This window comes from Camelus dromedarius, chromosome 36, assembly GCF_036321535.1.
Source record: "Camelus dromedarius isolate mCamDro1 chromosome 36, mCamDro1.pat, whole genome shotgun sequence".
Classification (NCBI taxonomy): Eukaryota; Metazoa; Chordata; class Mammalia; order Artiodactyla; family Camelidae; genus Camelus; species Camelus dromedarius.
The window spans coordinates 2,616,079-2,642,268 of NC_087471.1; the positions used below are offsets into that span (position 1 = coordinate 2,616,079).

The 26,190-nt window shown below is 50.0% G+C and overlaps 1 protein-coding gene across 2 annotated transcripts in view; it reads right to left on the reverse strand.

Annotated features, from left to right (window-relative positions):
• The window catches only part of ROR2 (receptor tyrosine kinase like orphan receptor 2), a 192,576-nt gene extending 168,635 nt beyond the window's left edge, over positions 1 to 23,941 (reverse strand). For both annotated transcript variants that reach the window (XR_010379187.1, XM_064482452.1), the window contains exon 1: positions 23,664 to 23,941. Coding sequence is in view for 1 of the 2 variants with exons in the window: in XM_064482452.1 (XP_064338522.1) it covers positions 23,664 to 23,751 (88 nt within the window). In the remaining variant the exon portion in view is untranslated. The remainder of the gene's footprint in view (positions 1 to 23,663) is intronic.
• Between the last annotated feature and the right edge of the window lie 2,249 nt (positions 23,942 to 26,190).

The following is a 26,190-nucleotide window of genomic DNA, read 5'->3' on the forward strand; positions in this document are numbered from 1 at the left end:
CGAGGACACAGACAGACACACGGAAGCGGCATCTTCTGGAGGCAGGAGTGGCCAGGCAGGCCGAGGTGGGGGGTTCCTGGGCAGAAGAGGTGGGCCTGCAGGCTGAGGGCACTCCCCGTGTGGGGCGCTCAGGAGAGCACCTGGACAGGTGAGGCGGGTAGGGGGCACCTCCCACTCGTGCCCCAGCGACAACGGGACACAGCACAGAGCTTGCTGGTCAGCTTTATGACCAGAAACCTCATTGCTGGGTCAAGCTGCAATCTGTCCCAGTACTTCCTCCCAGTGACCCTACCGTCCCTTCCTACGTTCCCCTTAGAAGCCAAAGCACACGGGCCCGCTGGGCACGCTCTCCCACGGAGCCGACTTCAAGGGCCCAAGGGTGGCCTGACCCCGGGCTGCCCACAAATCCCCTTTAACTCCTGCACACGTGGGGCTCCCGACCCCAGACACTTCTGGGGTGGTTCAAAGTGAGATGGAGGAAAAAATCTCCTGCTCGCTTTCAGGAGATCTTTTAACAACGTCTGAAAGCTGGAACCCAGGAGACTGCAATTTTTGTGGCTGAAAATGGTCAGAGGCAGTCCGTCTCATACGGTGCAACCTCCTACCTCGTCAAAACAGGCACAAGGGACGGAATGTTCTGCAACCCGATAGCCGTGATGGCTGTGTGAGTCTGTGACCATCCTCAGAAACGGCGCCCTGTCCAGGCTGAAAGGGAATTTTATGGTTTGTGGACTCCAGCTCCATCACTCTGTTGTTAAAATAAAAGGGGCAGGGAGCACTTGCAAAATGTCCTGAGCACGTAATTTGTGGTGAGATCCAAGAGGCTTGCTTACGCGTAGCAGAAAGTGCTCTCATCACAGATGAATGAAGTTGAAAGAAAAAAACAGGGCAGAATCAGCCGTCAGCCCCTTCTGGCCCCTGTCAGGCCCAGAGACTAAGTTTCTGTCGCCATTTCCAGATCTTCCCTGGATCCCAATTCCCAGTTCTCCCCTAGATCCTACAGTAGTCACGGTGGTCACAGTGGTCACTCCCAGGTCTTCCCTGGATCCCAGTTCCCAGTTCTCCCCTAGATCCCACGGTGGTCACAGTGGTCACTCCCAGATCTTCCCTGGATCCCAACTCCCAGTTCTCCCCTAGATCCTATTGTCACGATGGTCACAGTGGTCACTCCCAGGTCCTCCCTGGATCCCAGTTCCCAGTTGTCCCCTAGATCCCACGGTGGTCACAGTGGTCACTCCCAGGTCCTCCCTGGATCCCAGTTCCCAGTTCTCCCCTAGATCCCACGGTGGTCACAGTGGTCACTCTTAGGTCTTCCCTGGATCCCAGTTCCCAGTTCTCCCCTAGATCCCACGGTGGTCACCGTGGTCACTCCCAGATCTTCCCTGGATCCCAACTCCCAGTTCTCCCCTAGATCCTATTGTCACGATGGTCACAGTGGTCACTCCCAGGTCCTCCCTGGATCCCAGTTCCCAGTTCTCCCCTAGATCCCACGGTGGTCACAGTGGTCACTCCCAGGTCCTCCCTGGATCCCAGTTCCCAGTTGTCCCCTAGATCCCACGGTGGTCACAGTGGTCACTCCCAGGTCCTCCCTGGATCCCAGTTCCCAGTTCTCCCCTAGATCCCACGGTGGTCACAGTGGTCACTCTTAGGTCTTCCCTGGATCCCAGTTCCCAGTTCTCCCCTAGATCCCACGGTGGTCACCGTGGTCACTCCCAGATCTTCCCTGGATCCCAACTCCCAGTTCTCCCCTAGATCCTATTGTCACGATGGTCACAGTGGTCACTCCCAGGTCCTCCCTGGATCCCAGTTCCCAGTTGTCCCCTAGATCCCACGGTGGTCACAGTGGTCACTCCCAGGTCCTCCCTGGATCCCAGTTCCCAGTTCTCCCCTAGATCCCACGGTGGTCACAGTGGTCACTCTTAGGTCTTCCCTGGATCCCAATTCCCTGTTCTCCCCTAGATCCCACGGTGGTCACCGTGGTCACTCCCAGGTCCTCCCTGGATCCCAATTCCCAGTTCTCCTCTAGATCCCACAGTGGTCACTCTCCAGAGTCCACATCCCCCGCTGACCTTCCAGGCCCTGCCTCTGGACACAGTCACACTGACTAGCATTTTACATCATTTTTGAATGAGCGTAATCCAGCTTCAGGAATACATTGGAAAGTCTCTAAGGACGAATACCGTATCATAAACAAACTTCTTCACGTGGCCGAGACAGCAGGCACTCAGTGAGTGTTCCTTTTAGCTACTGCTGATAATTAGGGTCCTTACGCCAGGGCGCCTGCTTTTTACACAGTTGACTTCTCTGGCAACCAGAAGTCCTCAGCCCGAGCGTATAACAGGATGTGCTCTGGGTTCGCGTATGAGCCTCTTTTCTTTGAGTCCGTTCTTTCTTTAAATACCAAAATTCATCCAGTATAAATTCATATTAAAGCAAAGGCCAGCTTGTAAAAATAACAGCTCAATAAACCCACAGCTCCCTCTCTGTCTTCGAGCACAGGACCATCTGAACAACTAACCAGAGATTTATGACCTTCCAAATATTCCTCCCCCTCCCCCTCGCTGCCAGGATTAACGTTACTCAAAAATCTCAGAGGATCATTTCACATGTTTAACGGCCTTGTGTAGTTTTTTTTCCATCTTACCAAACATGGACCTGGGTTCCTACAATACCAATTTAGCTAAGTCTCTGGATGGACTTTTGACAGTTGGCAATATAAATTCTCACTCCAGCTGGTTCCAGTGTGCTCAGGTCTCTAAGCCTGCCAGGTGGAGCTGGGGAGGTCGCGGGGGTGGGGGTGGAGTGGACTCGGGCCCCCCAAGTCTTGGATTCTGCTTCTTACGACCTCAGTGGAAGGTTCCCCTGCGCCTCTTGGAGTGTGTATTGGGCACTACGGAGGGGAATCGAGGGAGAGAAGAAGTGATTATCAGCCCCAATATTTACTAAACAAGCACTTTCTGAAAGATTGACAAGCTGGTTGGGACCCCTCTGAGCAGTCTACACCTGCCCCACGAGACCACCTACCCCGAATGTCTGCGAGTGACCAAAGCCCCCTGCCCCGGCTCCCGTAAATACCGTTCAGCCCCTAGTTAAAGAGGACACTGTGTGTTAAATGAACGGCTTAAGAGATTTCTTTCCCCTTTGGAGTAACTCCTAAAATGTTAGGAAAAAACTCATCATTAGTGAGTTACATATGAGATTATACAGTGTTATGATTATTAGGACCTGCTCCGCTTCAGGTGCTTCTCCAAGAGCCTGGGGGATCTGTCAACAAAGGCGAGGAGAGTCTCTGCCCTGGGGCTGGGAATCAGACAGAAAAGGGCACGTCCTAAACAGATCAGGTAAATGGTGTGTTCAGAGGGGACAAAGTTATGGACAAAATGGGAGAAGGAACCCAGCAGGGACACCAAGGAGAGATGCGACGTGAACACAGTTCAGTTACTGTGGCCGCAGACCACGCGGCTCCCCACCGGACAGGGCGGCTGCAGGACAACGCACACCCCGGGCATCCTGACATTACATTCCAGAAACATCCAAGGTCAGAGGATTTGCAGCTGGTGAATCTAAGACTTTGGGAGGAAAACAGTTCTGGAGCCCACAGGCTGGGGAAGGAAGCCAGAGCTGAACGAACGTTTGTGGGGTTTTTTCTTTTTTTTTTCTAATACATTTTATTTTTTAAAATTTATTTTATTACATTTTTGCTTGTTTTGTTTGGGGAAGAGGGGATAATTAGGTGTACTGATCTATTTATTTGTTAATGAAGGTGCTGGGGATTGAATCCAGGCCCTCCTGCGTGATGAGCACGCACTCTACCACTGAGCTGCACCCTCCCCCACGAATGCCTTCTTCCTAACATTTACACCAAAAGCGCTGAAGACAGGTCACTGGAGGACCACAAAAATTATACTGTTTATCAATTTCTTATCACTTATTTCAGGCTGACAACTGTGACCTTAACACTTTACCCCGATCTACAGTTTGATCAAAGCACTTAGATATCTGTGGCTCATTAGCAACAACACACACGAAGGAGCCTGTCTTCTGGACTGTATGCCTTTCCAACAGGTACGCCTTTCCGATTTGGGAGAGTCAGGCCCCTGTGGACACAGAGATGGAAGGACAGACACCAGGACTCCGTAGGTGGCGAAAGGACTGGACGAGCTGCCCTGCATGACTCCTACGGAGAAAGCTGAGGGCGGCACAGGGGGACGTGGGTGCCCTCCTCTCCCTCGAATTTTACAAGAAGCTCTGCTTTCCCACATCCCCACTGCAAGCCACACTTTGCCCCATCGAATGCGGATACCCTTCATTTTCCCCTGCAGTCCATCCTGGCCACACTGACAACCACTAATCCTTTCCAGTTCTCCCCAAATCACTATCCCACCGCCTGCACTGTGGACAAACAGCTAGGTGTTCCACAGCCCACAGGGGCATCTTGGGGTGCATGCGGGCTTTGGCCCTCCATGGTGGAAGCTGACCAGCCCCCCTTCCCCTCCTCTGTGTCCCATCCCCAGCATCAGGAATCCCACGCTCAGCCTGGGGACTGCCAGGCCTCTGCAGCGGAGAGGGAGGAAGACAGGGCTGAAGGCAGGTGACCTCCGGTTTGAAAGCCTCGGGGCTGCATGACACCCTCCAGGCTGGTGGCCTCTGCCAGCCTTCTGTCCCAGGCCCACTCACTACAGGAATCACAACTGGTGGTTCTCAAACTTTTGCACCCATCAGAATCCCCTGGACAGCTTGTTCTCTCTCTCACACACACACACACACACACACACACACACACACACACGGCTGAGCCTCAGCTCAGTTTCTGACTAGGGAGGTTATGGGGCAGGTCCAAGAGCGCACCTTGCTAACGCGCTCCCAGGTGCTGCCGGTACAGCTCGTCCAGGGACCACATTGACACCATCACCGCCGTGGGGTTCCGGGTTTCTGGAAAAGGACACCCTCACAGCAGCCGGCATCCATTCATCTTGCAGACATTAGCTCACACAGCCCTCAGGAATGCATTTCCCAAGGCACAGCCTTCCACTAACGAGACCAAAGCCCCCCACAGGTACTCCGCCCTCACCAAGGACAGGTGGGCCGCGTGGGCCAGGTCCCTGGAGACGCTCGCTGCCTCTGGACTGTGGGTGCACACGCACCAGCTTGCTTTCGGTGCCTGATCTAAACACCCGCTTCTTCTCGAACTTACGACTCATCTGCACAAGCCCCAGTTCCCAATTCCCTCTCCGTCATTATTCCCTGACCCCAAATGCACACACATACCTAATTTTTTCTTGGATGGCGGCAAATCTAGAGACAGGCGATCGATGTGAACCCAGGCTTGAAGTAACAGTGATCCTATCAGGAGGGCTGGTGAGAGATGAAACCTCGCTCCCCAAACCTATTCATTCCACAGAATGTGGGGGTCATCCTACATGTGACCCCACCCTGGATACAACAGCGATGGACACCTGTGCAGAAAAGCCACGAATAGGGCCTCAGAGAAAGGCTTTTCCTCTTCACGAGGAACAAGTAACTTGGCTTCCATTCCACGCACTCTGCCTAATTTCTCCTGCGACTAACTTGCTATCCCTGTGAAGTCCTTCTGTATCCTTCCATCACGGATTTAAAACATATCGATAGCAGGTGAATTTTCAAGCTTACAGTCACCATCACGGCCACTGGTTATCCCTGCTGCAAGGTGTAGAAATCCATCTATCTTTTTTTTTCTTTTACTGAAGTACAGTCAGTTACAATGCGTCTATTTCTGATGTGCAGCACAATGTCCCCGCCATGCATATACATACATATATTCATTTTCATAAGAAATCCATCTATCTTTATAAAAGATCTAGTGTGTTATGTCTGGGTAAACCTTGAGGACCATATGCTGAGTGAAATAACCCAGGCGTGGGAAGGACAAATACTGTATGATGCCACTTAGATGAGGAATACACAGCAGTCAAATTCCTAAAGAGAGAAAGTAGAATGGTGAGTGCCAGGGGTTAGGGGTGGGGGTGCAGGCACTTAGCGCTTAATGGGGACAGACTTTTAACTGTGAAAGATGAAAAGTTCTGGAGAATGGATGACGGTGACAGTTTACGCAACAGTGAGGATGGACTTAAGCCACTGAACTGTGCCTTTAAAATGGTTTTAAGATGGTGAATTTTATGTTATGCTTCATGGGTATTTTACCACAATTTTAAAACATGGAAAATAATAAATTCTTCTTAAAAAGGGTGGGATGTCACTGGAGTTGGTGAAACGGCTCTCTTTTGCCCCCTTTCGCAGGCCAGACTCAGCCTAAGAGAGCAAAGCAATCCTTTTGGGGACCAGAACTATCGCCTCAACACCCACATTGTGTCCTGGCCAGAACGGCCATCATTAAAAAGTCTACGAATATTACAGTTGAGCGGAGGAGACTAAGGCAACTTGGCAACGGTGTGACCGGTAGAGAGAGGGGTTCCATCCTGCACAATAGATCGTACAGACGATCAAAAGAACGAAGCAGCACCTACAGAAAGTAATGTTCAGAGGCACAAAGGAATCCAGCATTGGGATTTGCTTCTGGACCCCTCAGAAGTTCTTTTCAACTCAACTTACATTCCAAACGCATCTCAACTCCCGATAAAAGATGGCGGAACAAAAGACGCTTTACTCTGCTTCCCTCACTGAATTTCTCCATTTTCAAGAAAACCCAAGAAGAGCCTCAACTCCAACCCACCAAAAAACTAGAAACAAACTCACCTCCACAAGACTCTAGGGGAGAATGGGTGACCCTGCTACCTCCAGTGGCCCCCCCCAGCCCCACCCGACAACCCCCTCACCCAGGACTAAGGCCACTGCACCAGGAACTCCCCCACGCCTGGGTCCTACATTACAGAAAACCGGGAGCAAAGGCGAAGGAAAGCCAAACAAATTTGCTACCTTGGTTTCAAACACCCAGACTTAGATCCAGACGCTCAGCCTCATCAGGGCACTAGGTTTAACTGGGAGCCTTGAAAACAATCTGTGCCCCAAGCCACACCCCAGCCAGTTCAATCAGAACCCTAGGAAGGGAGGGGGAAAACCCAAACACTGTATTTTTAAGGCTGCCCAGAAAAGCAGAGGCTCTCATTACAGTCCCTGGAAGCGTCTGTGACTCATGAAGAACTCCGGAAGCGAGTCCATCTGGCCAGCAAGGCTGAAAATCACTTAGCGGGAGTTGAGCAGGGAAAGGGTGGGCCTGCTGACGAGAGAAGCTGAGACACGAGTGGTGCCGCGGAGAACACGGCTAACGGAAGAATGTAGACAAAGGCATAACAGATGAAAGCGAAATCAAGGAAGACGTAATTAACTTGCACAGTGGGTCCCAAGAAAAATGGAAACAGATCAGTCATTATCAGGGCAAAGTTACTCAGTTTCAGGAATTTATTATATTTGCTGGGCCAATCTTCACCCTTCTTTTTATTGTTTTACCTTCTGGTCATTTGGATTTTGATAGGTATGTTACATAAAATTCAAAGGAAAAAAAATCAAACAAAACGGAGACAGAAAGGAAGCATTAAAAACAGAAAAATACAACCCCCCAAAGATGACAGATTTAAGGCCCTTTATTTATATATTTACACCTATATTTAAGGTCTTTATATTTATTATATTTATTACATACAATATATTATATATTATCTCAATAAAATAACTAAGGAAAACTTATTATATAGAAGAAAAAGACAATCAGGATCAAAACTCAAATAAAGCTATTTGTTCTATTTAAAATATCTGTCTTAAACAAAACAACCAGAAGCAGAAGAACTTTCAGAAAGAAAGATTTACTAGGCAGATGCCATAATTAAGAACAACAACAAAAAAATCACATAATGTTAATATACAAGATTTAATTAGAAGCAAAAAGCAAAAGGGACACTTTTAAGTTATTAAGGGTACAATCCTCAATGAGGAACCATCATGACTATATGCAGTAAATGTCAGTGTCCAAAACACAAAAATCAGAGAGATAGACAGAAATAATAGCACAGGATACTGGCATTTACCTCTCTGCCTTAGGCAGATGAAGAACACAAAAAGTAAGCAAAGATAAAGAAAAATGAAGTTACCTAACCAATGAGGTTGCTCTAAACTGAGATTTATCTAAGTTACCACTGGTTATAACACATAATAACCACATTTTAAGTCATTAAAAAAACATCAATTACTCCAACACCAGAATACAGCAGGCCACACTTTCTGTAAACAAAATCCAATAAAACTGGAAAATAACTCCCTTAAAGGTTTTAAATGTCCTGCTGGAGCAATTCTTGAATCACAGAGAAAATAAAAATTGAGATTACAGACTATCTGGAAAATAACAAGAAAAACATTACACAACATGTAACACCATCTAAAAGCTGTAGCCAAAGCTACACTCACAGGAAAATTTATACCCTTAAGAACTTGCCTTACTTATAATAAAATTGTTCTAGAAAACTAAGTGAGATCAGCCAGGAAAATTCTGAGGGAAATGTGTAAAGGGACAGACTAATCCCACCAAATATTAAAATTTATAAAGCTACGGTCATTAAAAGTGGGACAAACATGGAATCATCCAGAAATAACACCAGACGAACATGGAATTTATAATACCAAAAAGAGTCTGCTTTTCCAATAACTGAAAAGGAACAGATTATTTACAACAAAGGCGTTCAGGGCAATTCATTTCTCTGAGGAGAACAAATAAAGTTGGATACTAAATTCTATGTGAATGAAAGATTTAACCATAAAAAATAAGTCAAAAAGCTCCCCTGAAAAAGGTTAATTTTTTAAAATAATCTTGGAATGGGAAGGAGATTCCAGTGTCTGACTCAAAACTCAAAATGCATAAAATGAAAGCTAGCTAAGTGTGACTCCATAAAACCTTGTGTGCGGAAGCCATCACAAGCAACGGGAAAGGATGACCTGGTGAAAAATATTTTCACACAATCTGGAACAGAGCTAAAAAGTCGCAGAAATCAGTGAAACAATTGAGAAAAATAAGAAAATTAGTTGAGAAGGCACACATTTATTCCCCCAGCCCTGACCAAAAAAGAGACTCGAAGGACTTACGAAGACCTTCAGCCTCATGGACAATTTTTAAAATGTCAATACAAAGAAATCACATGCCATTTCTATGCTGCAGACTTACTAAGATTAAAATGCCTGACAACTTCCAGGGCTGGTCAGGGTTTGGAAAAAAACAGAAAAACTGGGAACATAGACTGTTGCCCCCTTCTGGAAAGAGCAACCTTATAAAATCTGTCAACAATCTATGTAAATTATCTTGGACCAAAAAAAATTCACTTGTGGGAACTGACTGCGCAGATGCACACTGTAGCAGAACCAAAAATGTACTATTTTCCGTAATTGTGAAAAATCAGACGTCTCCACCCACAGGAGACCAATGAAATAAACAACGCATACCCAAATGACAGATATTAGCAAGGTTTAAAGAAGTGAAAAGTGTGTGGCATGCACTAATATGGAAAGATCTGTATGACCTATTGCTGTGTGAAAACAGCCACACTCAGCTCACCGTGCGTGGTATAACCTCGCTGTGTTTAAAAACAAAGCAAGGATGCTACAATGTGGACAAGCCTTGAAAACATTATGCTCGCTGAAAGAAGCCAGATACAAAGGCCACATCTTGCATGTTTCTATTTATATGAAATTTCCAGAATAGGCAAATCCAGAGAGACAGTGAGTAGATCAGTGGTCGCAAAAGGCTGGGGGGTGGGGGAGTGAGGAGTCGCTGCTAATGCAAGGGGTTTTTCTCTGGGAGTGATGGAAGTGTTCTGGAAGTAGACAGAGGGCCCCTGTTGTACAAGCCTGCGAACGGACAAAATGCCACCGAACGGTGCACTTTAAAATGGTTAATTTTATGCTCTGTGCATTTTACCGCGATTTTAAAAGTAAATAAACAAAAGAGACACACAGACCAGCACATGTGCCCGGGAAAGGTCTGGAAGGAAGCACGAAGACTGTCCGCCACCGTGTTTATCTGAGACCTCAGGGTTGGGGGGGGTGGGGGGGAGGGCGGTCAGAAGTGAGAGGGGCTTTTCATTTTACACCGAGTTCTCAGTTTTGTTTCTCAAGCCATCAGCATTTGTTTACTGGGGTTTTGTCTTGTTTTGTTTTTCTTGATTATTACCTAATCAAGGAATAAATGCATTACCCTCATTTAAAATTAAAATCCAGAGGGAGCTACGTGAGGTCCCTTTCGATCACACCCCAATGCCAGGAGGGCCCTTTTGTAAGTATCTGTCTTGAAAAAAGACAGAAAGTATGTAGTAGGATTTTGTGGGAGTTTCCACGTAGTGATTTTTTGAATAAATGCTCATAATTATAAATAGATAACACAGCCCCAGCCACAGCTCCCCCAGTATCATGTGGGCACCCCACCCCCTGCCCTCCTGCCACGCACACCACCAAAACCCAGGGCAGGACCCTTTCTACCACTGGGGAGAAAAGCCATTATAAAGAACACTTTTAAAACCTTAATCCCAGGCAGATCAACTGGTACCCAAACTTGGGCATTCCTTCTTTTCTTTTGTTCTGAATCAGCTTGGCTTTTCGACCCCATAGAAAATTGTGCTTAGACAACTAGAAGAAATGTGACTATTTGGGGGTTTTTTTTTCCCCTTAGTTATTATCTTTTTTTTAAGAAAGAAAATAAATGGGCTCAAAGTTTAGCATAGAAAAAAAAAAAAGTAAGTGAACCTTATCTGAACTCTAAAAACACTTCACTAATTAATTAGAGGTAACCGTGCTTGGGCGCTGCCTTGCGAAACAAAGGATTGTCCTCCTTCCAAAATAAAATGAGGATGGCACACTGAATTTAGCCAACAGTGAAGTTAAACTAGTACATGAACGTATGTCCAAAAAGCTAGGTGAATCTTAACTGTGAAACAATTATGTGCTTGACAACTCTTGACCCAATCAGAAGGCTGCATCAGAACTACACGTCTAGGTGCCAACCCAAAAGGCGTCCTCTGGGCTCCTTCTTATAAAGCTGCCTTCCAGTCACATGCCCAGCAGCCCCTTGGTGCAGGCTGACACCCCTACACATGCTCGTCCCTAACTCTTACCCTCTGTCTGGCTCCGTGTGTAGCCCCCGCCCCCCAGCATCCAGTGGTCCCTACACCAGGTGCCCCTCTGGGAATCAGCTGGCCTCGCACCCCTGCGCCCTTACCCGGGGTCTCCAAGAAGCTACTGGGGAGCCAGCCAGCGGTCCTCCTTAGCAAACTCAGGGCCAGCACAAGTCAATGCCTCTTCCCGTCCTCGGGAACTTCCTGCTGCCTTGAGAGCTACCCATGTGCCTTGGAACAGAACAAAGCTGAAGGAAGGAGCCTCTGGTCCAAAGGACAGGGAAATGCACTTCCAAGAACCCCCTTCCTCACCAGCCCTCAGGACCAGAGAATCATTGGGACCCACTGGCCTCTTCCTCTCCATTTGGTGTTCCCAGGGCCTCCCCATGGGGCCAGCCTCCAAGGAGCCCAATCGCCTCCCGCTTCAAAGGCCTCCAGGCCCAGATCAATCACACGGCTGATGGCCGTGCCATCCCTGCACCCAAGGATGTGCTTTTGTTGGATTTTGTTTCTGTTGTTTCCCAGGCTCCCCCAAGGGAAACAAAGGCCAGGATGGGTGCCTGGCATCCAGGGGCCTCAACGGGCCACCTCACTCTGCTCTGACCTCCTCCGAGAGGCCCCCATCAAAGCTTCAAGTCCCTCTTGAGAGCCAGGCCAGCAGCTGGAGGAAGGTGAAGAGGACACATGGGCAACTGCCCCAGTGATGCCAGAGAGCAGGCTGGACACGGGCTGGTCACAGAGAGCTGCTCCAGAGGCCACACGGGGCTGGCCGTAACCTTGTCCAAGGGAGCAGCCCCAGACAGCAAGCTTTCGAGGAAGTGGACTTGCCCTCTGATGCCCAGTGACTCACCTGTGTCAGGTCATGGGCACATAGAGGCACCCTGACCTCAGCTCATGCCTCGCCTGGTGAGTCTCACTCATGACCCCAACACTAGCCAGACGCAGAGCCAAGCCAGTCAGCCACCACCCCAGGCCCCCTGGGGTTAATCACCAGAAGTGTCCCTTAGCAGTGGAACGTTTCCATCAAATAAATTCCTACGCAGATGCTCTGAAAATCCCCCCTTTTTATAAGGACATCAGTCCTACTGGATTAGGGTCCACCCTAATGACCTCATTTTAATTTGGTTACATCTGTAAAGACCTTCTCTCCAAATAAGGTCACATTCTCAAGTACTGGGGGTCAGGACTCCAATACTGTATCTTGCGGGGGGAAACACTATTCAACATGTAACAGCGTAATATTCTCTTTATAATAAAAACTCACTAAGTGAGAGCAAGGATCTTCCATCTCAATTGCCATAAAACTGGAAACTGGGGGGGGAGTGTAGCTCAGTGGTAGAGCGCATGCCTAGCATACATCAAGGTCCTGGGTTCAATCCCCAGCACCTCCATTAAAAATAAATAACTAAATAAACCTAATTACCTCCCCAACAAAAATTAATTAATTAAAAAAAAAAAACTTGAAACTGTAAGTTTGAAAGACAGCTCCAGTCCCATTCCACCTCAGTGTACTTTCAGAGCTCCTGTATTTTGCTTCAGTTTCAGAACATCAAGAAAATTCTGATCTGGGGGGCCATTTACACGCAGTAAGAGGATCTCAGCAGCTCTTGGAGCAAACTTAGAATCCTAGGCTTACGCAGACATGGCTGGTCCCGTCCGCACCAAAACCAGCCGACCCGAAGGTGCCGTGGACACACCACTGGGCTGGTGTGCAGCATCCCCAGGGCGAGGTTTCACGACGGCTCTAAAAATGTCACGTGTGTCTAGAAGGGGATTTGGATCGAACATCTGTAAAGCCAAGAGGTGTCCATTGCAGAGAACTAGCGGACGTGAGTTTCCTGCACCCCAACCTTCCATTCCTTTACCTGTTCACACAACACCCCAAAGGTCCAGCTGCACCCCTGAAGAGCATTACAATTCGCTTAAGAACTTCACGGTCTCCTCCTCTATAAATGGACTTCTCGCTTTTTTCCTTCGCCTTTCCCTCTGGCCAGAGCTGGGCAAGAACTTTTTACAGAGCAAGGAGAAGGATGCGGGGAGACAGGAAGTGCAACAGTCCCTACTAATTTATTTAAACGTGTAGACAGAAACGTCTTCCCCCGGGGACTTAAAGACAGGCTCCGTAACCCCGAGCACGGAGCGATGCTGGTATCAAAGACCCTGAAGATTCCTGTAGCGCCCTCCTGTCTCCTCCAGGGTGACCACTGTCGTCAGTCGCACATGTGGACTGGAGATCATGATACCCACAGAAATGGGGGGGAGGAGGTGGGATGTTTTAGATCAGTCCCATGCAGCACATACCCTTCTGCAACCTGGCTTTCTCCTCACCCAGAATCTCGCTTTGAAATCTCCCCTTCCATCCCCATTTAGCCGCTGTCCAATAACCAGGAGCTGAGACATGGTGCCAGTCCCCTTATCTGGCCCTCGTTCAATGACATGGCAACGTGTCCAACCTTTCACTATCAGAAACGGTGCAGCAGCAAACAGCAAGCCTCCCGGGTGTGCATGCGTGTTTTTAGAACAGGCCACAGAACACGTGTATTTTAAATGTCACGCGGCCCTCAGCATGGCGACTTACACACACAGGGCCACTCTCCCTGCATCACAGCTGACACGCTCCTGGTTATCCACGTCCGACTCCAGGCAAGGCTCAGGCAGAACACTGGGAAACGTGCCTTACAATCTGCGTTTTCTTGAATCCTGCTAAACCCAAACTCTTTCCTTACGTTTTTGGCCTTTTGGATTTGTTTTTCGGCAAAGTGCCTGCTGTACTCTGTGTCCCTCTTTTAACTGGAACATTTATCTTTTTTTTCTTTACGAGTTCTTTATGTCTTCTGGATGTAGACCCCCTCATCTGTCCTACGTTTGGTAAACACCTTCTCTCCAGCCAACAGTCTGAATTTTCAAGGGGGATGTCTAACCCTCCACACCAGAAAGCACAAAACCCAGTCTTTCATTGTATTGTTGTTGAAAAGCCGGGGAGGGGACAGGACAGGACACACCTGAAAGCTGAAATGCCGTCCTCCCTCCCTTTCCACACCTTAATACCCTTTGTGTTCATGTGCCGGGGTCTCTGAGAATGGGGAAGATTGGCTTGCCCTGTTCAGGGCTCTGCAGGGCACTTCTCCTTGAGGTGGGCATAGGAGCACCCTGCCAAAAGAGGGGACCAGAATGAAGGGCTGGACTGGACACAGCTCAAGGGGGCCCTTCCTGTCCCCTCCACACACCACACACTTCGCTTCTCAAGGCGGGTACCCGGGCCGCTGCATCAGGACCCAGCTCTGTGCAGGTGCCTCCTGAGCAGAGTCAGAAGCTCAGACCCAACAGGAACCCCAGGGTCCAGCTGTGCTGATGGTCAAAGCCAAGATGAATGGATGCACCCTGCCTGGGTCCCACTGCCAACAAACCAAGGGTAAAAGACCATTTTCCAGGAAGCTGGGAAAGGTGGGCAGGGCCCGGGTATCAAGTCACACTTGCCTGTTATAACAGTATAGAGATTATGTGGGAAACAGTTCTTACCATTCACGCTGACGTATTTACAAAACATTAAAAATTACGTTTAATTACAAATAATTAAAAAATTAAAGCTGTCTGGGACCCATGAAGTGGGTGCCAGAGAAATGAACCAGAATTCACAGAACATGGTAACTGCTGATATTGGGTGAAAAATACATAGGGGTTCACTGTCATAGTCTAACTGTATGTGTGTTTGAAGTTTCCTATTATAAAAGGCTCATGGAAAATATGGTAGAAGTTCTGGCCATCCAGACACTGGACTAAGACTTGGTGACTTTTGTTCCTTGAGGAAACGCTGTCTGGTCTAAAAGGCACGCGGAGCCCGCCCCGCCCTGCCCCTGGGGGAGGTCTGACACCGTTTCCCATAAAATCATAACCGTTGGGGGAGTCCTTATCCTCCGAGAATGTGCTCTATTGTTGATTCCACTGGCGACAGTCACACATTTGTATCAATTTCACATAATTTGAGTCCTTTATTTTTAAGTCATGTCAGATTTATCCAAGAATTGAAAGACTCATGCATGAAACGCCCCTCTGCTCGTTCATTATGCAGAGTCACTAATTTTTCACATTTCACCCCGGGTGCTTCATCATTCTCATTGTCTTTTTGTTTTTTTTTTTTTTTATTCTAAACTATCTGAGAGTAGGTTGCAGACACTACTTTATCCCTTAGCATCAAGTGTACACTCCCTAAGACTGAGCATGCTCTCTCCCATACGTAACCGCCACACAATTCACAAATTCAGGGAAGTGCACTTTGACAGCACTTTCAAATACTTTACGTCCACATTCCACTTTCATTCCAGACGCGCATGTCTGCGGGTTTCCATTCCAGCGCGGTCCTGACCAGGATCACATTCTGCCTTTACCTGTCACGCCCTCTAGTCCCCTTTAAGCTGGACCCGTTTCTTGGCTGGTTTTGTCCTTCACAACATTGACATTTTCTATTACAGGCCAGTTGTTTCGTAAAATGTCCCTCCATTTGGGCTTAGTGGTTTTTGTCACCAGCAGACCCAAGTTCTGCATCCCCAGCTGGAATGTAAGTTACTGGAGGTCCCTGTCAGTAGGACAGTGACCACCTGCCCACACCGGGGATGTGAGCCTTGGTCACGGTTAGGTGACAACTGCTTTCTCCAGTCTGCAGTCGCTGTCCTCTTGCAGATAAGGGCTCTGTGGGGAAATCCTCTGAACCATGAACATGTCCTGCTCCCCATAAAATGTGGCCCAACGAAACTGAATCCAACATTCATTGAAAACTCTTGCCCAAATCAATCTGCAGTTACTGTTGCAAAACATAACTTTTTTCCAAGTCACATCACTTTTATTGGCTGGCATTTTACTGTAAAAAAGTGCCCTCTCTTCACCCTCTTTTCCATTCATTTACATAACCTAGGGGGTTAAAGAGTATCACCCCAAAATTCATATGCACCCAGAAACCCCAATGTGACCTTACTGGAAAGTAGTTTTTACAGAAATAACGAGTTAAGGACCTCAGGATGAAACCACCTTGGATTTCAAGTGGGCTTAAATCCAATGACTGATGTTCTTATAAGACTTTCTGGTCAATATCTTGTAATAATAACCTTTAATGGAAAAAAGTATGAAAACAAATATATGTATGTATATGCATGACTGGGACATTGTGCTGGACACCAGAAACTGACACACTGTAACTGACTGAACTCCAATAAAAAATAAAATTAAAAATGTTTAATTTAAAAATATTAAAAAAAAAAAAGAAGAAGAAGAAGAGGAAGGGACACAAAGAGACATCTAGAGAAGAAGAGCAGGTGGAGATGCAGTCACAAGCCAAGGACTGCCAGGAGCCACCCAGAACTCAAAGAGGTAAGAAAAAGGATTCTCTCAGGGCCGTCGGACAAGGCATGGACTGCTGACACCTTGACTCTGGACTTCCAGCACTGTGAGGAAATCAGTCACACTCCCTGTGATGGCTACTATCAGTAAAACAGAAAATAACGAATGCTGACAGTATGGTAGCGACTCAGAAAATTAACCACAGTACGACCATACGATCCAGCAATCCCATTTCTGGGGATATACCCAGAAGAATCAAAAGCGGGGACTTGAACGGATTCTCCGTCCACCCATGTTCATAACAGCACTGTTCACAACTGTCAAATGGTGGAAACAACTCAAATGTCCACCAACAGATGGAAAAAACAGAAAAACAAAATGTGGTTCGGTGTTTGTGTGTGCGTGTGTGAAATGGAGTATTAATCAGCCTTTAAAAAAAAGTACTGGCACATGTTACAATATGAATGAACAAGAAGCCAGTCACAGAAGGACGAAAGGACAAACACCATGAGTCCATTTCACTGAAGTGCCTACAGTAGTCAATTCATAGAGACAGAAAGGAGAGTGGGGACCTCCAGGGCCGGAAGGGGGAATGGGGGGGGTTGTTTAATGGAGACAGAGTTTCGGTTTGGGGAGGGTGAAGAACTTTCTGGAAATGGAGGGTGGCGACGGTGGCACAACATCGTGAAGCTATTTAATGAGTTGCTAGTGAATTACACACTTCAATATAGTCTAAAAGGTCAGTTATATATTTTATCTGAATTAAAAAAAGATCTGAGGTAACCGTCATCACTTTCTGGTTTCTCGTTTCTGTGTTTCTTTTTGCCAAAGAAGCAGGTGCACAGCGAGTCAGGCCCTCCACCTCTCGTGCTCACTCAAGACAGGGTTCCCTTTCTCACCTTCTCCTCCTGCGACTTATTGTGGTCCTTAATTTTTCACTCTTTTAAGCTGCTCTGGAAACATACCCAGTGGTATACAAAGGCTATTATGAGATGGTGACCTGGGGGCTGTTTCACTCTCAGGAAGAAAACTCTCAAATTCCAAACGTTATTTCCAAATGTTCTGTAAGAGTTAAAAACATAACATCCTGCAATAAAACGAAGTGTACACTTCACCGAATGTGACCCAGAGGTTGTGCCTAAAAGCATTCTCAGCCTGAGCTCCCCACCACCCCACTCCCTTCCTCCACCCCTCTTACCATCCATCCATCCATGGGCCGCTCACTTTCCAGATGGAACTTGTACACCCAGACACAGTTCCTCAGCGTCTCCCAAATCCTGCTCATCGTCCTTCCCAATGCCCGTTTGCTGCCAGGAGCCAAAATGTTGCGTGCGTCCCTCCTCCAGATCCCTAAGGAGTGACTGGAATTTTCCTTCTGCCTCAGTTTCCTCCCAGGATGCTCCCCAACCCAGACCTTTCCTGGGAATTCCTCCAACAAATCCAAGATCAAACCCCCTGGGAAGAAGGGTATAGCTCAGTGGTAGAATGCATGCGTAGCAAGCACGAGGTCCTGGGTTCAATCCCCAGTACCTCCATTAAAAGTAAGTAAGTAAATGAACCTAATTACCTCTCCCCTCCAAAAAAAAAAAAAAAAAAGACTAAGCCTCCTGATTCTTCATGCACCCCCTATCTTGGGTGCAAACACTACTCTCTAACACCCACCCCACCACCAGCTGCAAACGCGGCTGCAGCGGGGACTCGCCCTTGCCCTGCTTATCGCATCCCATCCTGAGTTCTCCTGGGAGCCATGATCTGCACACTCTCGCCTTTCCCTTTCCCCTTCGCTCTGGCTGCCTTGGGTTCTTACTGCCTCTTCCCAGTTCTGCCCTCTTCTTACAGCCCTCTCCTGCCTGCAAACACATTCCGCAAACATTCCGCACACACATTCCACGGCCGCCCACGTGGCCGCTGCCGGAGGTGAGCGCGGAGGCCTCGCGAGGGCGGGCCGGGTGGGCGTCATCACCGGCCGGCTCCCTCCTCCTGCCTTTGGCAAATCTTCGCTGATGCACGTAGGACTCAGTTCAGACCACGAGCGTGTCCTCAAATGTCACCTCCCGACTCCCGCTCCCGCCCCCACGGTGACTTCCATCCCCACGTGGGAAACTGCTTTTGCGTCCCCGCCCCACGCGCCTGGCCTAGTGCGCGGGGCCTGCCAGGGAAGCGGGCGGGTCTCCCCTGCCTCTCCTCTGCTGGGAGTCCTACGATCCACGCTTGAAGCCTTCTTCCCGTGACGGTTGATCCCTTTCACCACTTGAAGATCTCCCTAATTCGAGTGGGTGTCACTCGATCACCATTTTAGCGGTTTTTTCAGTTGCAAACAAGCCATGGTGTCTCCCCCCCCCCCCGCACGCGCACATACGTGCGTGGGCGCACGTGTTCACATAATCTTGTCTAGCCCCTTGCATTCAAGTTCTTAAAAACGAACATTTCCCCCCAGATCAGCACTGCATGGTAGGCAAGTCCATAAGCTAAGGTCTGTGGCCTTGGTCATCACACCTCTGCCAAGCCCCTCTTGGGACAGGGCCCTCTGGTCCCAAAGAGAAGAGTCACTCCAGTTCATTTTTGCCTTCAAATCTCCCACAGTCAACAAACAGAACTCCAGGCAAACAAGGTGAAGCGCTCCTCCTTGCCCAGGACTCCACCAGCTGCTCCTTAAGCAACAGTCACAGACACACGGCCTCTGGACAAAGAGGAGTGGTGGCCGACAGACCTTCCTGCAATGAGGGACCTGGCCTCTGTGTCCGAGGGCAACGGGAGCCGCCCCGTCACCTGCGGCCACTGAAACGCAGCCACTGCCGTGGAGGGACTGAAGCTTTCATTTCAGTTTAATTAATTTTAACCTGAATAGTTACATGTGCCCCGCGGCTACTAAACGCCACAGCACAAGTCTACAATGAGGATTTCTGTCATTTAACTGCACGGTGGGTTAACCCGCCCTCCAGGAGGGCGCTGGGGTGTGGAAACCATTAGGCTGGGAGCACTGCGGACTTGGGGGAAGCCCTCCCCCACTCACCCAGGATTTGAAGAAGCAGCCACATTCTCCCCAGATAACATCTCAAAAGTGACAGAGTGCTTACTGAGGCTCATTCCAACGACAATTAAAGACACACACACCACATCCCATAGGAACGTAAGACTTTCTAGAGGACAAGCCACTTAGTCTAATGAGACTAAATTTTTCTGTAATTATTTCCTTCCCTTTGGCTTTTTTTTTTTTTTTTTTTTTTTTTTGGTTCTTTCAGGGATAGAACTTAGGAGAGAGAAAAAAAAATGAAATCCCCCAAGTGGTACAAAACAAACCAACACAATTCCTTATTTCTGAAAGGCCTTCCCTTCACTGTTCACCAGTTTCTCGGCCACTCTGTTAGTATGATTTTAAACAGATCGTACCCCAGACATGTTTTATGACGACTGTGCATGCAGGCAGAGCTGGCCCGCCCTTATTTCCAACTTGGCGAGCTTCTCGGTGAAACTAAATAAATACATGTTAGAAGAAGGAGGCTGGTACAAACCCCAGGCAGTCGCAGCCGTAATTAGTGGGCCAGACCTTCTCTTGTTGCTTAAGTTTTTACTTCAAAACTCAAGGAGCCCACACTACCCACTAAACTCCAAACACTTCTGTTAACAGCACTGTCGTCCAACAACACAAAACCGAAGAGCCCTACGAGTCACTGAGAAGCAATGTTTTCAAAACCAATTTTTGCCCAATTGTCCTTTCACGAAATTGCCACTGGCCATGCCAAATCCAGACTCAGCCAGTGCCGCCTCCTCTGCAAAGCGAAGCCCCCTGGTGACTTTGCTTTGACATCTTCCACGCATGGTATTCATGGAATCCACCTGGCGGTCACCACAGGATCCCCAAAGAAGGAAATATCTTAATGATAACGTCCTTTACCAGGAATGGAGTCACATCACAGCCCATAAGGAGCTCCCCGTGGGGCACAGCGGGGTAAAGGCAAAGCTTCACAGCCCAGCCCTTCTCCGGGTGGTGATCACAGGATGCTGCGCTGGTCCAGCTCTGGGTCCCTAGGGAACGGACCAGATAAACACCAAAAGGCCCCTGACATCAACGGACGTTTTAGAAGATGTTCATAAACCTTGGATGGAGATGACACTTCGTAGCCCGCTTTCTTTTCCCTGACTACAACTTGGAATGATGTGATTAGAGCTCTCCCAGGGAAAAGGACTAACAGCACACCAGTCTCCTGTGCTCCATCAGACTGGCCTGGGTTCTGCAGATCAGGGAGGCCAAAGCCTTCCACACCCAGGCCCCATTTCGATGATAATGATAACCTTCCACATCCTGGCCTCCCACGGAATGCATTTTAAAGGCAGGCCACTTCTCAGGCTAAAAGCTGCTTGAGACACCCCCCTTTAGGGGATTAATCTTCCATACCTGTCAAGCAGGCTGTTCCCCTAATCCTGCACTTCCAAGCCATTGGTCTCAGAAAAAGATTCCAAAGGACAGAGCAGTGTTAAACCCGAACTCTGCCAGGCTTCAATGTCTCAGAGACTAAATCGAAGCTGAAGAGACAAATTCGTTCATGGGGAACAAGTAATTCACTGCAAATCACACCCTAAAAGAGACATACAGACACCAATGACCGAGGTACTTTGAGCAAACAACCAAAAACCATTTTAACAGTAAAACCAGAAATGTTATTTCACATTGCCTCCTAAGTCTGCAGATCACTCTCACCAAAAGCTCCTCCTGGTAAAGGCACATTTTTAAACCCACGTTGCTTTTTTGCACGCAAAGTATTAAGCAGATTTCTTGTGGGTTTTCTAACTGTGACTTGCTTTAATAATCAAGACAGCCTCTCAGACGAGAGCCCCTCGGTCACCCATCACCATTTTTATGAAGACTTTAATACAGCAGCTCACACTGAATGTCACACAGGGTCAGTCATATTCACTGTCCAGAATCGCATGTTTTATCAAGTAGATGCGAGGGTTAAACTTGCACTTGCTCTGAACATTTTCAAATGTGTGCTGCTGCTTTGCTTGGTACACAGTCATAATAAGAAAAACATGTGGCCTTACTATATAGCATATAAAAAAAGACTTTTCTTTTTCCATAGTCTTCTTATTCAAGATGTTTTCATTTATTTACTTCCAAATGAATCACTATCATTATTTATTACCACCATGACTCCAGGGATCCGGGCCAGAAATAAACATTGCACTATCAAAATCCGGGGAGGGAGGACCCCAAAACTCCCACTCCCAGCCTGTCCTACCTAGGCGGGGCACACGGTCCCACATCAGGTATTTGTCTCCTTAGAGAACAGAGCCTTCTATAAAAATGTAGAACTTACAAAACCTTTCAGAACAACCTCTCCATATTTTTACATAGCAATTTATGTTTTGTGTATAAAATACTCTCAAATTACAGAGATTCCTCTTTACAAGCAGAAAAGATGCCAAACACTCAAATCTCCTGTAATCATAAAATTGTGTTCATATTTTTGAATATGATCATATTCTTCGAATTTCCAGCTAACCTAGCATTCCAGAAGGAAGAGAATTACAAACAGCTCCCCTCCTCCTTCCCCGATAGAGATTACTATTAGTTTACTGGAAAAAAAGGAAATTACCTCCACACAGGGTTCAAAAATTAACGAAAATGACACTGGATTGCTTTGTTCCTCTGAGAGTTCTTAAATTCGACGGGAAAGGAAGGCAGTGTTTAAACTACTCGGCCCAAAGTGCAAGCAAGTTTCCAGTTCTTGTCACAAGCTTGATTTAAGCAACAGACCCATCACTCTTCCTCACATCACCCACCTCCAACTCCTCCCGGGCAAATGCAACTAAAACCGCCTCCCTCCTCCCTCCTCCCTTCCTCCCTTTGGTAGCGACGTTAAGAGCTTTGCAGGGCAATTAACCCCGGTGTGGCCACCACGCCAAAGCTGCGCAACCGCACGTCGAGGCCTCAGGTTAAGCCCCCTCTCCCCCGACCCCCACAGCGCAGCAAACGTAGCCCCTGACTCCAAAGGGGAGAGGGACTCTGGCGGGGGGAGGGGTGCAGAAATCCACAAGGACATTGTCAGAACCCCACGGACTGACTCAGGAGGTGTGGTTTACTTACTGTTGCACCGTGCACCCTGAGCGGTTTACGCTTTAAGGGACAACGACATAATTGCAAACCCCCTTCCCAAATTAAGTAACCAGGGATGTCTGACGTAATCAACTCCTGCTTAAACCCAAACGACGCCCCCACCCCCACCCCCGACAGGAAAGGCTGCCCAGAATTCCTGAATTGGAGGATGGGTCCCTGGAGCGCGCAGTTAGCAGAATACGATCAGGGCTGAGCCCCCTTCCTGCGCCTAGTTCTCATCTGCCTGAAGAAATGGGGTGGGTGACACTGAGACCCACTTACGTGTAAGGGGCGGCTCACACATGGCTGAGACGTGAGGTCGACCCCCTCAGCCTCTGAACCTGGAGGCCCCGTCGCCCTGTGGGAAGTGCGGAATAGGGCGGGGGCGGGAAAGAAGGTGTTCGATGCGGGACGGGGCTGTCCCCGGGATCCGGACCGCCTGGCACCCTAGGTTCTTGTGCGCCCCAGGGTCCGCGCGACCCTCGAGGAGAACGCCCCCCGGGGCCGGGCCCACCCCTCCTGGCCGGCCCGAAGGAGGCCAGGTCCCCAGCAGCCGAAAGGCCGCCCGGGGGATCCGGGACCCCCGACCCCCGGGCACAGGAAACGCCGCTCCGGCCACCTCCCGGCGGTGGGGGAGGGGATGAGGGGCCAACAAAAGGGAAGCCAGAGCCCCTTTCAACCAGGCGGCGGGGACCCGGAGCCCCCCTCCCTGCGCCTCGTCCCACCGCGGCGCTCGCAGACCGGGGCGCCGCGGGCCGGAGCCCTGGAAGGTGACCTCGGGGAGCAGGGCCGAGGCGACGTTGTGGGAACCTCGACACACATCTGAGACCCCGGGGCCGGGCCGCGCTCGCACCCGAGACCCCTGGAAACCCTCTGCTCGGGGCTCCCCGCGGGCGCCGGCGCCGCCCGCCCCAGCCTCTGGAAGCACTTAGCCGCCCCGGAGGGCGCCTTATTGAAAGCAGCCCGGGGCGGGGGGAGGGGGTGGGAGGCGGGCGCGGAGGGGCCCCTCCAAGCGCCCCTCGCTTGGGAGCCCCGGCGCCGGCGCGGCGGCCCGGGCAGAGCCGCGAAGGCAGAGCGGGCGCGCGAGCCGCAAGCCCCCTGCCCGAGCGCGGAGGCGGCGCGCCGGGGCGGGCGCGGGCCGCCGGTCCTACCTGAGGTCCGGGACGCGCAGAGCAGGAGCGCAGCGGCCGCCCAGACGGCCGGGACGCGCAGCGACGGCGGCGCCGGGCCCCGGGCCATGCCGCAGGCCGTGGGGGCCGGGGCGCGGGGGCTGCCGGGGTCCGGGCGCCACCAGCCCTGTCGGCCGCGCGTCCGCCGCCCTTCCTCCCGTGCGCCTGGCGACTTGGTCCCTTTCGAGGAACTCGTGGTCCTCCTCCTCTCCCCGCCCGGATGCGCCGCTCGGCTCCAGCCGCCGGGACGAGCGCGGGGGGCGGACCGCGGGCGAGCGGGGAGGCAGGGTCCCAGGCTCGCCCGCCCCGATGGGCAGAGCGAGGCCGGCGCCGGCGCCCCCTGCCGGAGGGACACGCCTGCGGCGGGCGTGGCGCGCGGGGAGCGGGGGGCCGGGACCGGGACGTGCCTTCCGCTCCTGCCCTCGGGCCTGCTCGGCGGGGTCCTCCGCCGCAAGGGTGGAGACTTGGGGGCGTCCGGCCGGCCCTCGAGGGGGCTGCCCTCGCCGCAGAGAGCCCGGGCCAGTTGGCACCCACCGTTAGGGGGCGGGACCCCCGGGGGCCTGGTCATAAATCTGTAACCCAGGACGACTCTGCGCCCCGCCAGCCTCCACCGGGCAAATCAAAGAGCCACCGAGTCCCAGAAACCCGCGGCGCGGGAGGAAGAGAAGCCAAACTTTCAAGGAAAGAAACAGGCCGCGTCCCCGCCGCCGGCGCCCTCCCCCGGGCCCTCGTCGCCACGCTGCGCCCGGTGGGGACAACCGCGTTCCTCCCAAAAGCTCAGAAACCCCTGGAGTGGAGCTGCGTGAAGGGGACCCCTCGGGAGCGCGATGCTATCTGAAGCCACCGCCGCTTTGGGTTTACTGTTAAAAGCAAATTGTGTAATTTTACCTATTGAAGGCAGAACACTATTTGTTCTCTGCAGAGCCCCAGAACATGCAGAAGTAATTTGCTTCACTTGTAAAAGACATTTTGAACGCAATTCAAATAGCATGTTTTCTTGCTTATTCTTGGTTTTGCTTAACACATGCAAAGGTCTGGGAGTGGAAGGCCTGATCCTCCTGTTGGTAACTTAGGAATTCTCTTTGTTTTTGCTCTCTTGGAGAAAGGATTTGGACCCTCCGGGGTCTCAGTTGTTTGTTTTGTGAGATTTATCTTTTAACTGATTATCGAGCAGTTTGTTTGGCGTTTTTTGCTCAAGCACAATTTCCTGCTAGTTGGGGTGAATTCGGAGAGTCCTGGCCGTGAGTGCCAGACGCCGGAGACCCCTGAGCTGCCCCCCCCCCCGCCCCCGAATTGCCCCTCCACCGCCTCGCTCAAGGAAGGAAATAAAAGTCCTCTTGCTGTGGTCCGCTGACAACGTGGGTGAGCCAGCCACCCCCGACCCCGTCCCCATTCCTCCCCCTCCCCCCCCCTCCCCCCCCCCCGTTACCCCTGTTAAATTTACTTAGGCCCTTCTGTCTGCTGAATCTCTTTGGGGGAACATCCCACACAGTTCTCATTCCTAATGCAGAGCAGAGGGACTCAGACTGTGCCTGGCCAGGGACAGCAGGGGATCCAGGAGAGAATGGGAGAAGGTGGTAAGTAAAATCATTATCCAGCTGCAGGGGCCCCGCGCACAGCTGCCCCTCCCGCCGCCGCTGGTGACAGTCTGAACCCGGGGCCACTCCCCCCGCCCCACCCCCGTGTTGTGTGAGGACGGCCAGGTGGGGTTTTCCTGTTTTCTTCCTCTGGGAGCCCTTCAAGGATGCTTTAAAAGCAAATAAGTCTTTGAGAGTTGGTCTTGAAGCACTCTCTCCAGACTCCTCCATTCTGGATTTGGTGAAAAACAGACCGGGGGGGGGGGGAGTGGGGAGAGTTCCTGTGAGCCTCGCCCCCCCAAAACCAGTCAGTCAGCAAAGCTTTGTCCTTTCCATGGACCTGCACCCCTTTTTGCCTTCCACTGCATGTGCTGGGGGTCGAGCTCCAGAACCACTCAGTGAGCAGCTCTGCCACTTTCTCTCGGTGTGAACTCTGGGGAAATGACCTAATCGTGCTTCAGCCCCCTTATCAGTGCGCAATTTTCACATGACTGGGTTCCCCACAAACTTGACCCGAGAGTTTCAACAGCAACATGTATTTTGGCTGACAGTTCCTTGGGTGGGGTCAGAAATGTGGGTTATACCACACCTGGTTTCTTAAAGCTTTTGAAAACCTATCTTTTCAGCATTTCTCTTTCCCTGAAATTTCTTTACCTAAAACTTTGTCCTGCTGTCCCCTCGTCCCCCCTCATTCCCCCTCTTTCCTCCCCATTCTACAGGTTCAGAGCAGAGGGAGAAACCCAACACATTTACATCTGTAAATGGGAGGGGACAAAATATGCATTTTCTAAGCAGACACTAATGAACTCAGCTACAAAACAGAAACAGACTCGCAGACATAGTAAAGAATCTTATGGTCACCAGGGGAAAGGGGTGGGAAGGGATAAATTTGGGAGTTTGAGATTTGCAAATGTTAGCCACTATATATAAAA